At 42.2% G+C, this 15461-nt stretch overlaps 1 protein-coding gene across 1 annotated transcript in view; it reads right to left on the bottom strand.

Annotated features, from left to right (window-relative positions):
• Positions 1–417: 417 nt before the first annotated feature.
• Positions 418–15461, bottom strand: part of rab3gap1 (RAB3 GTPase activating protein subunit 1) — a 29877-nt gene continuing 14833 nt past the window's right edge. The window contains exons 18-24 of the mRNA XM_079183295.1: positions 14796–14933; positions 13473–13700; positions 13256–13352; positions 12155–12258; positions 10596–10711; positions 10270–10372; positions 418–2198 (exon numbers count right to left, since the gene is read on the bottom strand). Of these exons, the coding sequence (XP_079039421.1) occupies positions 1965–2198; positions 10270–10372; positions 10596–10711; positions 12155–12258; positions 13256–13352; positions 13473–13700; positions 14796–14933 (1020 nt within the window). The 3' untranslated portion in view covers positions 418–1964. The remainder of the gene's footprint in view (positions 2199–10269; positions 10373–10595; positions 10712–12154; positions 12259–13255; positions 13353–13472; positions 13701–14795; positions 14934–15461) is intronic.

Below are 15461 nucleotides of genomic sequence, written 5' to 3'. Positions count from 1 at the left end.
GTGTGTGTGTGTCTGAGTCTGTGTGGTGGTGGTGGGGCTGGTGTGTGTGTGTGTGTGTCTGAGTCTGTGTGGTGGTGGTGGGGCTGGTGTGTGTGTGTGTGTGTGTCTGAGTCTGTGTGGTGGTGGTGGGGCTGGTGTGTGTGTGTGTGTGTGTCTGAGTCTGTGTGGTGGTGGTGGGGCTGGTGTGTGTGTGTGTGTGTGTGTCTGAGTCTGTGTGGTGGTGGTGGGGCTGGTGTGTGTGTGTGTGTGTGTGTCTGAGTCTGTGTGGTGGTGGTGGGGCTGGTGTGTGAGTAAATGGATGGGAGGGTGTTTGGTAGGAAGACGGATGAGTAAGCAAGTAGGCAAGCAAGTAAGTAAGTAAGTAAGCCCGTTCATAAAAAACAGAACAAAGTTTCATTTAATTGGAATAGCCATTCAAAAAGGGCATTATCATCATTTTTAGTGGATCAAAACACATACAGCTTGTTGACGCTGCAACATCAACTTTTTTGCAAAGTCTAACCGTTGCGACAGTTCTGGTACTTTGTGTGGACAAATTTTGCTGGAGAAAATACTGTGTATTGTGTCACATGTATACTTGTGTGCCTGTACGACTTGAACAAAACAGGGCCCCATTCATAAAGAAGCTCCATAACGCCATAGAGTCCACAGGTGGTCAGAACAATGTTAACATGGTTCCTCACCTCAACACTGTCCATGTTTGATGATGCACATGGCCAAGCCAGATTTACTGACAGACAGGACCGTGTTTATTTTTACATTAGAGCACAATACAGTACATGTACACACTAAATACACTGGTGTCTCACATCACTTGTTACATCAGTGTTACACATACAAAGCATTAACCGTTGGTTAAAGAGACAAAACCACTATTTTTCATTTCAATGAATGCAAACTTGTGACTGATCACACTGGCTTCAGCTGCGATAAGTTGCGTTAGATTTTTTGTATTTGTACTTCAGAGCAGGCTCTATAAGATGTGTGACTGCTCTTATGTCATCGAGCACTGCAGTCCAAAACACTGGTTAGCTGGATCAGCAACTGCTTCAGCCTTTAAACCAGAGCTGAAAAGACACATCAAGTAGGATGAGTAAAGCCTCGCTGTGCACCACAACACAAGGACAGAAAAATGGTTTGAAGAGTCATTTATGGTATACCATCATGTGGTATGTGGTCAGCAATAAGGTTACAGTAAAACCTATATGAAGGAGACCAGAACAAGAGAACCATGTGGCCAAAACAATACACAAAATGTACAAAGAATAAGCTCTGAAGGTACGTATACGGTTCATGTATTGTGTGATCAGCTATCACAGAGAGCTGCAGGAGACAGAAGGCTGGCTCCTTAAAATCATTGAAAAATGTTCTGGCAAGTTGTTTTTATTTGAGGACAAGACAAATATGCACAACTTGTCTCGACGTATTACGGATTATAATCCAGATACCATCTCAGAGCTTTCCAACACAACAAAACTTTGTTGTGTTGGAAAGTGGAACCTTGAAATCCTACGTGAAATCAGTGGTATAGTGTTGTATAGTAGAAGAGAAGCGTCTGAATGAGTGTGTAGTGTTTGACCAGTGTGAGTAAGACCCCCCCTCACTTCTAACTTTAGGCCCACTCTTCTACAGAGTCCATGTGATGACATGTCATTCTAAATTGCAGTCGGTAGAACATAGAGTCTAAGTGTGCTGCTGAGAAACTTTACCCGTTTCCACTTCTGTTTTTGTTTTACTAAGTAACCACAATGCAATGCAATAAATAATATAAAGGGATCTTATTATATACCTTATATAGACAACACATGTCATGCTTGAATAGAAACATTCACTGGACAAGCATTTATACCCACACACAAACCGATCAACTAAGAGAGTGAATCATTTCATGTCTCTGCTCTCACAGCAGTGACTTCCAGGTGAACATGGTTTCAGATGAACTACTGTGTAATGGCCGTCTGGTCTTAGAAGAAGGAAGTGTCTGATGAGAAGGCCCCTGCCAGCCTGAACTCCTCCCTCATCAGCACACAGAAAAGGCGCTGAGGCAGAGCTTTGGAGTACGGTGCCGGCCGAGGGACACATGTACGCAGCAGGATCTCCCGGCCCGCCGCAGAAGGGAAGTCTGGCACTTTATTGCTTCCTCCAGTCGGCTTCCTGTCACGGACCAAGTCTTCGTCCAGTGGTGCCAGGAGGGCCGCCTGAGGGTGGAGGGAAGGGGAAATGTTACTCACTGGAAGAAGATGCTAAAGTGCATGTAAACACACCTCTTAAAAGGTTAAAACTTACTTCTACTTTGTTTTCACAACTAATGCATTTAAAGGTTTCTAAAAGAGCAAAGTCAATGATATGTTAGTTTGACTCTCAGCACATCGTGACGTCACCCTCAGCCCCAAACAGTTCACAAATACATACACAGCATACACCAGGGCAGGGTATTCAATTCAAATTACAAAAGGTCCAGATTGACAAAAAATCCTCGTGCAAAGGTCCGGAACATTACAATAATATCTAACTTGCGCTATTTAGTGCCATATATATTATATATATATATATAAGAAGTCTAGTAGTAGCAACGTCTCTGTGTAGTCAACAACTGTCAAATCAAATAAAGAAAGTACACATCAATTATATTTTAACAATTATTATTCTCAGTTTTCAAATTGAACTGGCTGGATTATAAATAATAAGAAGAATTTCACTGAACTGCCCTGCAGCTTTAAATTCAGTTCATTCAGGTGTGAAGTGATGTCAATCAAAAAAGATGATTTATGAAAATAGACTGTGCTGTTTCATATGCATGTCTTTTATTTTGTCGAGTATCATTTACCCCCAACCAATACGGATTTTGGATTTTGTCCCTTTAAATAATTAATTTAATTAAAAACTATTCAAGTGACCTATTTGGAACTCTTATTACAAATAATCAATGTTAACGTTATTCTCAGAGAAACACAGACAGACAGACAGACAGACAGACACAGACAGACAGACAGACAGACAGACAGACAGACAGACAGACAGACAGACAGACAGACAGACAGACAGACAGACAGGCAGACAGACAGACAGACAGACAGACAGACAGACAGACACAGACAGACAGACAGACAGACAGACAGACAGACACAGACAGACAGACAGACAGACAGACAGACAGACAGACAGACAGACAGACAGACAGACAGACAGACAGACAGACAGACAGACAGACAGACAGACAGACAGGCAGACAGACAGACAGACAGACAGACAGACAGACAGAGACAATTCTAAATGGAAAATAAATAATCAAATGAAATGCTGTGTGTTAATATTTTGAGTGCCTTAACATGTACTTAAAGTACATCCTACCTCCATGAAGGAGATAGGATGTACTGCAGGACCCGACAGCATAGCCCAGTGTGTATCTTTGGGCCTAAAGTGTAACTTTGGTATTTTCCCATGTGTTTCCATCTAACTGACTATAATGGGAGAAAAACTCATCTGAGCAGCTACTGCAGCAGCTAAACGTTCTGTGTGAGAGGATCTGCACATCACAACACCTGCCCTTATATGGTGTTTAGGGGGCATTTTCCATTCTATTAATAAACAATCAGACACCCGCCTCCAATTTATGATCAAATGGGATTCATCTCTCAGCACACCTGGTAAGAGCACATTTTTATGGTTGAGAACATTTGGTGCATTAGCACTTGACTAATTTTTTCACTTGACAGAAAATAGGAGATGAATTTGAGAGTATGTTGCTGCATGAGGCCCGATGTGTTGTGGCTTTGGGTGATTTTGTTCTGTGTGCTTCTTACTAAAAATCTATCTGTTCATTGTGGTAGGAGTGTGTTAACCAGGAAGAGTACACAAAGTAGCTGAGCTGGAACTACAGGAATGCAAACAGCAGGAGCAACAAGACTAAGACTACCACAATAGTATAGAATATTTTGCTGTGCAAACCACCATGTCACCAAAAAATGCTTATAAAGAAATATGAGAGGAAATGGAGATACAATACAGACATTTCTGTTGGGATTTGGTGGGCTTTAGAAAAGTTTTTAGGAGTTTCATTATTTTTAAATTGTGTGTGTGTGTGTGTGTGTGTGTGTGTGTTTGCAACTGAACTGCAGGTGATGGAGGACTTGGCTGTAAGGGTTTAATCCTCACTGTGATTGGTCATGTGTGCTATATTAAAGCGCTAGGTAATACAGCCTTTTCACTGAAAACAGGTGGATGATGGTAGAGTTTACCAGCAGCCAAAACAAAATAATCAGGTAGAAGACACTCCGATGCTCTGCAGAGCTGAGTAGAGCACATTTTCCGTGAGCTCATCACCGTTTAAATTACAGATGGTGATCGGCTCCAGTGTTAGCATCAATTTCAATAAACAGAAGGTTTAAGAGTTCTCAGTGAGACTTACCGTTTAAATAATGTGAAGGCAACCAACTTAAGCTGAAACCGACCTGAGACAGACTAAAGCCAAATATACACAGATATTGCACAAAGTAAATATGGAAAGCTGTTAAGCTGCTTATGGGTCACTAGGCAACCCCAGAACATTATTACAATTTGTAAATGTTCCAATAGGAGCTATAAATTAGTAATATGACTGAAACCGGTTCCTTGTAGACTTCCAGAGTCCAATCATAACTGCTCATTTGCATATTTCTGTGTGTGTGTATATGTGTTGGAATGTTAGTGAGGGGCAGCTGAGGGGTAGAGCTACACTGGTAGGTATCTAGAGCTGCACTGGTAGGTATCTAGAGCTACACTGGTAGGTATCTAGAGCTGCACTGGTAGGTATCTAGAGCTACACTGGTAGGTATCTAGAGCTGCACTGGTAGGTATCTAGAGCTGCACTGGTAGGTATCTAGAGCTGCACTGGTAGGTATCTAGAGCTGCACTGGTAGGTAGAGGTATACTGGTAGGTAGAGGTATACTGGTAATTAGAGCTATACTGATAGGTAGAGGTATACTGGTAGTTAGAAGTATACTGGTAGGTAGGGCTATACTGGTTTTTGGAGTCATAATGTGGTTTTGTTGTTTTCTTTTGTTTTTGAGGGTAACACAGGGTGAATTTGTGTGCAGTTCTGGCATGGATCAGTGGGTGGCACATTGCCCTGAAAGTGCATTTAGGTAAGTGCCTGGTAATGAGCCAGGTGTGTGTGTGGACGGGAAGCCAACAGTTTTTGACCGTCTCAAAGCAACTAGTCGTATCAAGGCAACTTGTCGTGTCAATGTGGAGTCCCAGGTGATATATTATCCAGTCCAGTATCCTATATGTTTCTGTTATGGTGTCATGTAACCGGAATAAAAGGATCAACGGATCGAAAGAAAGACAGCGCATTGGACAATGAAATGTTTGTGGAACACGCGTCCGAACAAGTTCTCCCGTTCACCCCCCAGTGGCATTTAGATAGAAAAAATGGATATTGGTTAAAGTCACTACACTGGTAGTTAGAAGTATACTGGTAGGTAGAGGTATACTGGTAGGTAGAGGTATACTGGTAGGTAGAGCTATACTGGTAATTAGAGCTATACTGGTAATTAGAGCTATACTGCTAGGTAGAGGTATACTGGTAGTTAGAGGTACACTGGTAATTAGAGCTATACTGCTAGGTAGAGGTATACTGGTAGTTAGAGGTACACTGGTAATTAGAGCTATACTGATAGGTAGAGGTATACTGGTAGTTAGAAGTATACTGGTAGTTAGAGGTATACTGGTAATTAGAGCTATACTGATAGGTAGAGGTATACTGGTAGTTAGAAGTATACTGGTAGTTAGAGGTACACTGGTAATTAGAGCTATACTGATAGGTAGAGGTATACTGGTAGTTAGAAGTATACTGGTAGTTAGAGGTACACTGGTAATTAGAGCTATACTGATAGGTAGAGGTATACTGGTAGTTAGAAGTATACTGGTAGTTAGAGGTACACTGGTAATTAGAGCTATACTGATAGGTAGAGGTATACTAGTAGTTAGAGCTATACTGGTAGGTAGAGGTATACTGGTAGGTAGAGGTATACTCGTAGGTATAGCGGTATACTGGTAGGTAGAGGTATACTGGTAGGTAGAGGTATACTCGTAGGTATAGCGGTATACTGGTAGGTAGAGGTATACTGGTAGGTAGAGGTATACTCGTAGGTATAGCGGTATACTGGTAGGTAGAGGTATACTAGTAGTTAGAGCTATACTGGTAGGTAGAGGTATACTGGTAGGTAGAGGTATACTCGTAGGTATAGCGGTATACTGGTAGGTAGAGGTATACTCGTAGGTATAGCGGTATACTGGTAGGTAGAGGTATACTCGTAGGTATAGCGGTATACTGGTAGGTAGAGCTATACTGGTAGTTACCTCGTCACTGGTGAAGTCAGCCAGCTTGACGTAAGCAGCAGGGGAAGAAACAACACACAAATACAGTCGAATGGAGGAAACGTAGAACAAAAAAGAAGAAGCACGTTTGGCATGTTTTGCTTGGCAAAATTACCTCACAATCATACACATACATATGTATCGTAATGCAAAGGAGCAGCACAGTTTCACAACAGATAGTTTAGAATGTTAAGCTGCATCACAAAATCACAGCTCAACTCAGAGAAAACAAGTTGTTAACAAACAAGTTGCTCCCAGCATTCTTGACCTATTTTTTGCTGAAAGAATTTGCCAAGAATCAGAACAAGGAATCGATAACAGCTGGAATGAGTATGAGGATTGTCTGAAGAATCAGTTTTCCTGCCAATTGGGGAGCACAGAACATTATACTACTTTTGAACTGCAGCTGACTAAAGTGGGTCGGCTAAAGCCGTTTTACTGTGTTTTAATTTACCGACCTCCAGGTCCAGCAGGTCAGAGTTCACAGACTTCCTGACCTCTATTATCAAGCTAGATAAAGTGCTTCTGGTTGGTGATTTTAATCTGCATATCAATGATGCCACAGACTCTATTAGATTAGCTGCGCGTTCTCGTCAGGACTAGTCTCTACAGGCGAGTGCAAGCGCCAGCGCGAGCACTACTCCTCCAAGACCCGTTTGAGAACTTTGAGAAGAAACTTCAGGCCAAAGAGCTGATCCCAGATCAGCCTGACCTCACAATCAGACAGCAGACTGGCGGGAAAGGGAAGCAGAACATGAAGCTTCTCTACTAGCTGTACCAGACAGGTTTGGCTAGCTGGATGCTGTCATGCTAATAACTTATTTAGCTTTTTAAAACAACGGGGACAGATCCAGCACGGACAGTTAGGGAGTGAGGGATGAGGAGGTAAGGAAACATGAGAACACCAGGGTAGGGAGTGAGGGATGAGGAGGTAAGGAAACATGAGAACACCAGGGTAGGGAGTGAGGGATGAGGAGGTAAGGAAACACGAGAACACCAGGGCACACATGAGAACTCTGTCAAGATACATATCAGGCAAAGTGAGCATCTTTTCTTCTACATAGTTGTCCTCAGTCTCATCTGCTGAACTTGGTCATGGAGGCATCAACATTTAATAAAAATGGTGAATTAACACTGAAAACTCATCATAGCTTATATTTATATATGTATGTGTGTGTTTTATATTATACTGAATATTATTATATGATATATATATATATATATATATAATACTGAATTGCCTGTGAGGGTGAATAAAATAAGATGTCCTGACGTGTTTATCAAAGTGTCATTTACTGCTTTTTTTCATGTTGGAATAAATGTAAAATATGCTAATTATTGGCCCTACTGGAACATCTATGGTTGATTCCTCATTGTCTACAGGAATTGTCCCGTCCTATTTTAAGCATGCCACTATCCAGCCTATATTAAAGCAACCCAACTTAGATCCGGTATTGCCTATGAACTACAGGCCCATATCAAAACTGCCTTTCCTGTCCAAAATCTTAGAGAAAGTGGTGGCCAACCAACTTACTGCTGCACTGGAGAGGCACAACATGTACGACAAATTCCAGTCTGGGTTTCGTAAGCAACACTCTACTGAAACCGCTCTCCTGAGGGTTTCAAATGACATTCTAATGTGTTCTGATGCGGGTGACTGCTCTGCGTTAGAACTTCTGGACCTTAGTTCTGCATTCGACACTGTAGACCATAACATCCTGATTAAGAGGCTACGTGATTGGGTGGGCATATCTGGCATAGCGTTAGACTGGTTTACATCTTACCTCACTGACAGAACTTTTAATGTCTCTGTGGGTGATTTTGTGTCTGTCACCTCTCCATTGTCTTGTGGTGTACCGCAGGGCTCGGTTCTGGGGCCTCTGTTATTTTCCCTTTATTTGTTACCTTTGGGACCGATTATAAAAAGTTACAATGTGTCCTATCATTTATATGCAGATGATATCCAACTCCATCTGTCATTCAAACCCAGCGAGGCCTTCACATTAACTAGGCTCCTGGACTGTGTCAATGCTATCGGAGACTGGACGGCAGAAAACTGCTTACAACTCAACGACACCAAGACGGAGGTTCTAGTTCTTGCACCGGATGAGTTTGTCCCTATGATCAGGCAGAGTATTGGTCCACTCTCCTCTGCTGCCAATTGCAACCTGCGCAATCTAGGGATTTTCTTAGATCGATCCATGTCGTTTGACCCCCATGTTAAGCAGCTGTCCAGATCCTGTTTCTTCCACCTAAGAAATATCAGTAAACTAAGATCTGTTGTATCAACAGCTGAACTAAAGATGATCATACACACATTTATCTCCTCCTGCATTGACTACTGTAACACACTTTTCTCATCACTTAGTGTATCTGCTCTTAACCGTTTGCAGGTCATCCAAAACGCTGCCACCAGATTATTCACCAGGACAAATAGACAGTCTCACATCACCTTCGTACTCAGATCTCTTCACTGGCTCCCTGTAGCATTTAGGATACACTTTAAAATTCTCACTCTCATTTACAGAGCACTACACGGTCAGACTCCTACATATGTAGCTGATCTACTTCACCCCTATTCACTCTCAGGTCTGACGCTTTAGGTCTTCTGTCTGTCCCACGCACTCGCCTTAAGACCCGTGGTGACTGAGCTTTTGAGGCAGTAGCACCAAGGCTGTGGAATGCTCTGCCTGCACCCCTACGCCTCGCAGATTCTGTGAATGCATTCAGAAATCAGCTCAAAACTCACCTCTTTAGACTGCCGTTTGGGTAAAACACGTCCTAGACCTACTTTTATTTTCTATTTTCTGTGTGTATGTAAATTACTGGCCCTTTGGTCACATTGTGTTTTTTATGTTTGTAATTCTGCCCTGTTAAGCACTTTTTGACTTACGTCTGTAAAAAGCGCTTTATAAATACATTTTACTTACTTACTTAAATTGACTATTTGGTTCCCAAATCAAAAGCATTCAAGATTTGCTCCGTTTCTTCCAGACCCGCCCTACGTAGCATTCAAGATTCATTCATCTACAGGACTGTCAGGTGGAGCAAAGACTGAATGTGGGTTCCATGTTGCCCTGCTACACCGTAGGAGAACCCGCTACACCGTGGGAGAATTGATATTTTGCTGATGCAGGCGATGGCGCTCAGGAAGAGAATGTCGAAGGAGAGGAGTTTAGAGAATGACAATGTGCTTCATAAAATTGTTAACATATGTTTAGTTATTGACTTTGTGAGGAACGTGAGAATATCAGATACAAAAACACTTTCAGCAGTAATAAATAAAACCTGCTCTCATTTACAGCGTCTCCTGTGCAAGAGCGAGGGTCCTCACTAGATACCCAAACACCACGGCTGATGACCCAGGCCAAATGATGGTGAAATCTATTGTGAGGCTCGAGTATTGCATCGATATATTTTAAATTATATCGAGTGGGGGTATGATATTTTAAAGATCTTTATAATGTTGTTGAAGCGTTTGTCCCAACACTCACTGGCATTACAGTTTTTAGATGCTAATGCTAATTTTAGTTTTTAATTCCACAAGCTCTTTAGGCATTTTCAGTAAGATAACAATAAATAAACAACTCTGTTACATACTACAATCATATAGCAGGAAAAATAGCCATCACTAAAGTACCTTTTGCAATTTCAATTCAAATCGGCTTCTATGTCTCTAAACTAAACCGCTGGCTGATAGACGGACATGAAGAACAGATGATCAGTTGAAGCAACCTGTTTGTGTCATTAGGTTGCGATTTTACTTCCATTTACAAACTTGAAATGAAACTTATACCTACAATACCTGGTCTCGTCACATGGTAAGATTCCTACCATGACCACATCCTGAGAGAACCCCCCCCCCTGGTGAACTGTGTCACAGGGAGCAGGAGAGTGAGGCTTCTTACCCTCTGAGCGTTGACAAACAGTCTGTGGATGATGCTGCCGGCCGGGCCCTGGCCAGCTCCAATCACCACCACCTCTGGCTCTTCCAAAAGGGAGCTCACAAACCTGGAGGAAGACATCAAATGTTGGTCACAGTAGAATAAATAGATCAGTGCAACTGATTGGTACACATGGAGGATAGCGTTAGTTAAGTCACGCCTACATTATCTGACATCCGCTCTTTCATTCCAATCATATTCACATGGAGGCCCATTATAAACCCAGTTCCCTCCACCAGCCCATCATCCTCCTCTTGAGATTCTTGAGAATAAAACGCTGAATAACTTACTTCTCTAGCTCTTCTGTGTCCTCTCCCTTCCCGCCCTCACAACTGGCAAACTTGGCCTTGAGGGAGCGAGCTCTGGTGATGGCCGTCTCCATGACCATCAGCTGATTGATGAAATCCTACAGGTAGAGAAAGATCACACACACATACCGTCAGAACAGCCGATGGAGGAAGTTCACATTAGATAGGCTTCTACTCCATCGCATTGACAAGTAGAATGAAGTCCATATGTATAAACATTATTATAGTTTTGCTCTACTTAAAGGAACAGTGTGCGACATGTATGGGGAACATTCTACATAGGTAGTGGCTCTTTTTCACAGAGTCCGCCATCTTGCACCACCATGTTTCTACACTGGCACCATCGAGAGCCTTCTTCATTTTTCCATTACCTAACAGTAAGGGATAGGTGACGAAACTCAGTGTTAAACGGGCCTCAGTGCTAAATTATAAAACGGAGTATTGATAAGCCAACATTACCGGTGTTTTTTATTTGTACTTTTTAATTGGTGTCATTTATGATCACGCTGCAATGCTAATCTACCAGTAAAGTGAACCAGGTGAAGTAAATAATACTCAAGTTGACAACAAATTTGCTCGTTACTATTACTGTAATAAAACATTTGCGAGTAAAAAGTCAATACATCTGTTCAACAAGCATGAATATGTAAACAAAAGTGACACCTAATTCAATCGGCTCTGTCCGCAAAGGGGCTAAAAGTCATTAAAGCTGCAGTTGGTAACTAATGAAAACAATAACATTGTCACACAATTCGCCCAAAATCACAAATCTGTCTCAGAGGGCTTTACAATCTGTCTGTCCCAGGACCCTCACATCAGAACAGGAACAATCCTTTAACCTTAGCGAGAGCAACAGAGGAGGGATCCCTCTCCCAGGATGGACAATTCATAAAATACACTTGCTCAAACTGTCCCTATGTCCTGACAGTAGCATATGAGACCGATCATCTGTGAAGAAATCAGGTTCCTCTGCCACCTTGTAGTGCTCCTAATGGCATTAAGATTCCACTGAAACTCTGATGCAGCGGTCAGTCCCTGCTGGTGAAGCTCGTGAACTCTGATCAATATGCCAAACTAGGCATTTTGATCTTTATTTGGGCTCTACATGTTATCATCATGATCATCATGGATTAGAGCTAAAACAAAGCTAAATGAATTATGTCTATACACAGTGCACACATTCATGCTTTCATACATGCTCCCATTCCTTTTGGGTGTTAACAGTCATGAGAACTAAAATATCCAATTCAAGAATTTTGCCTGATGAAAGTCTGAGGAAATCATTACGGCTTTCCTACCAACTACTGACACAGCTGACCTTTGAGGAAGACCATGATATGCACAATCCTGATGCAGGGAGTGAAGGGCATCACTAAACATAAGGACCCACACACTAGCAGCGCCTCAATAGTTTCAGTCTGCTTCTCTGGTGCTGCTGTGTCTCAGTAACGTTCAGGTCAAGTGGATACTTAAATCTGGTAACACTTTCACTGGCAAGCTAGTTTTTCCACTAAGAAGTTGAGAGTTTGGAGTTCACTGACCTCTAACTTTTTGTAGTCATGGTTGAGGGGGTGCAGCAGCTTGCTGGCTTGACCCGTAGCTTGCTGAATGCTCTTTTTGACTGATGGAATGTCTTCTACTGACTCTGTGAGCGAGGGGAGACAGAGGAGAGAAGGAAACAAAACAATGACGAAAGCTGTAAGATGAATAGTAAGCAGGTGATTGATTCAAGTATGGAGAATATGGAATGATTCCTCCACATGTGACATTCCTCCCTTAACTACTGTTTCAACAGAATATACTATATAACAAAGATCCCACACTCCTGGTCTCCCACACACACAAGTAACTTGGATAATTTTCTACATTTAGCTGTTGTTAAGGGATGACAGTCTTCATCACATCACATTTCATTAGATTTACTTTAACCTGCATCTTGCATCATGAGAGAAACTCTGTTTCATGACAAAACAAACAACAGCTACATCTAAATCTACTGTTAGTGCACTGCGTTCAAACTAAACACATTAGAAGTGTCTGCTTCACACTTTGTATAGATGAGCTCGTCAGCGCTCAGCCAGCCGTAACGTTAGAGCGAGCAGAGACACGGTGAACGCTAACAGAAGCCCAACACTCACATTCAGTGCCCGACCGATCTCCTACAAATGGGCGTTTCGGTCTTTGTCATGATAGTAGTGTGTGTCCAAAATATAAAGTTTTAGGATAGACAGACACACTCAGACAGACAAGCTTCTCCTCAATTTACTACAGTGACGTCACCAGAGCTTTTCTGAAAAGTTCAGACAAAAACAGACGCTGGGTGCAGCGCTTTGTCTCTAGGCGGCCGCTAGAGACCACATACGCTCTCTCCTCAGGAGGAACAATTGAAAAAAAGAAGTTGGCACTCATGAAAAGACACTATGTGGACACAGGTCCTAAGTGTGCCCTCTATGTATGTACTGGGTACACTTTGGAAAAGTATACTGAGCTCTACTTATACTTCTGACGTAATGGCTCCATACTTACTCACAGCACAGTTTACTGTCGATGCACACGTTGGATTTCCACTTCATTAGTACAATATTCTGTCCACACACTTTTACTGTTTGATGTCACTACAAATCAAAACTACCATGACTCACCTTCCTCCTTCAACTTGAGAATAGCAGCATGGAGGATGCAGGGCAGGAGATGGCGGGTCAGGTCAGCAGGTTTCTGCACTGCTAAATAGTGCAGAACCTGGAAAGACAGTGAGACCCCAGCGTTAGTTTCCCCCATTCATCTGCCTTCTCTCACTTACATCCCATAAACGTAGATAAGTTCTGATGTCCCGTGTCGTCCAGCTGCACAGTAAACTACCTTTTCGGCCTCCTTCGTGTCATCAAACAGTCTTCTCTGGCGGCGTGCAGGTGTAACCCTGGCCGTCTCCCAAGCCTCCACCCACATGTTGCCCGGGATCTTCATCCTGGCACTGAGCTCTCCTTTCACCACTTTGTTACCCGTCTCATCGACAGCCTCCTCCTCCACGTAGTCTCGAGGGGAGTACCAGCGCACAAAGTCGTCCAGAACACAGCCTGGGTTGGCTGCCTGTGGAGAGACGGGAAACAGGTCTGAGACACATCCATGTCTGTCACCATCAATCTTCTCAAGAGCCACGTAATGAACCAACAGCTGGAAGATATATTTACCACCAAAGAATCCTTTATCTTTCTTCTCTCATAATCACAAGAAAGAAAGTCTTATTATTTGATCATTTACAAGAAAATATCTCATAATCTATGTGATTGAATGGATATTGTATTTGCCCACCATTAGAGGATTTAATGTGTAATTTAATCCTCAAGTTTTGTAAATGTATGTGATAGCTGTCTTCAGGTGAAGAAGTAGTATGTGTATTTTAATGATGTCAAATCTATATCGATTTACAATATGACAGGTCTAACATCGTATTCTGGGACCCAACAGATTAGCCTAACCTGATTAGGAATCTTTAGCTATATTGCCACTCCCAATATTTTCATCATACTCCATTGTAAGGCTGCAACAACTAATCAATTAAATCAATTGTAAAACCACTTGGCAACAAATGTGAGTATGGATTAGTTGGATCTATGTTATGATGCTGTGGTGGAAGAAACTATTTAATAGTACTGAGTGAGTCCTATAATACTGAAACAAGAAACATTGAGGAAAGAAGTTGTTCTTTGGGATATTTATTCTCTGCAGAGAAGGCTTCATCGTTGTACAAACTGATGGGCCAAGAATGCAGGCTGAGTACATCTTTTAAAGGGTCAGTCCACAGGGGAAAGGTTCTGACTAAAACATCTGGATTTGTTCCTAATCGACACAATTGACATTGACATACTCCCTACACTACAGATTTACGACTGATCGTAATCTACATATCCTGTGGTTTACTACCTCTAAGTTAAACATTCAGTGATTACTAAACGCACCCCCATTTGGTTACTTCCTTTGAAGGAAGCTATAGCATTGAAAAAAAAAAGTCTCCGATGCATGATACGGCACTGATAGCTAATTAGCTGTATGTATGTATATATATATATCCTCATGATTAATGGAAAACTTGTATTGTAGTTTAAACTTGAATTGACTGGCTGGGCAGGACACACAGGCTGACAGTAAATAAGCAGTGAATGTGTGCACGTCTTCCTGGTTCACCTTAAAGGACTCCATGTCAGAGAGCAGACAGGCACTCTGCATCCGGGCACGGAGGTGGGTTCCTTCAGCTGACGTGCCCAGTTTGGCCAGTACTTCTGACTGCTCCTCTAACAGATCCTCTGTCATAGGAGCAGGTTCCTGACACACACACACACACACACACACACACACACACACACACACACACACACACACACACACACACACACACACACACACACACACACACACACACACACACACACACACACACACACACACACACACACAGAGTTTCCATACCATGCGGCTGTAATACACTTACTTCATTACATATGTTGAACACTAGAGTGGAGGAGGTGCCGGGGTCTGTTTGTGAGGAAGTCTAATAACCAGTTTTTGTCTTTGGGACCTCATCGTGGACACATTTTCTGATTGTTGATGTGTATTAATCCAGATTGATGTGGTTCTGCTGGGTGGAGGCCAGCATAGAGCAGCAACTCTGGAAAACTGATCAGTGACGTATCTCCCAGCTTTTCATATGAACAAAGCGATTTCAGTGATTTGCCCTTCTTCCCATTTTATTTTCTTAAATTGTAGCTAAAATCTTGAGCAATCAACATTCATTTAGAGGAAGTGAAAAACTAAAAACTATCAGAATTTTTCTCAGAAATGTATCAGAGGTGT

Source organism: Pholis gunnellus, assembly GCF_910591455.1.
Source record: "Pholis gunnellus genome assembly, chromosome: 21".
In the NCBI taxonomy this organism is placed as follows: Eukaryota; Metazoa; Chordata; class Actinopteri; order Perciformes; family Pholidae; genus Pholis; species Pholis gunnellus.
This window is presented reverse-complemented; position numbering and strand designations above follow the sequence as displayed.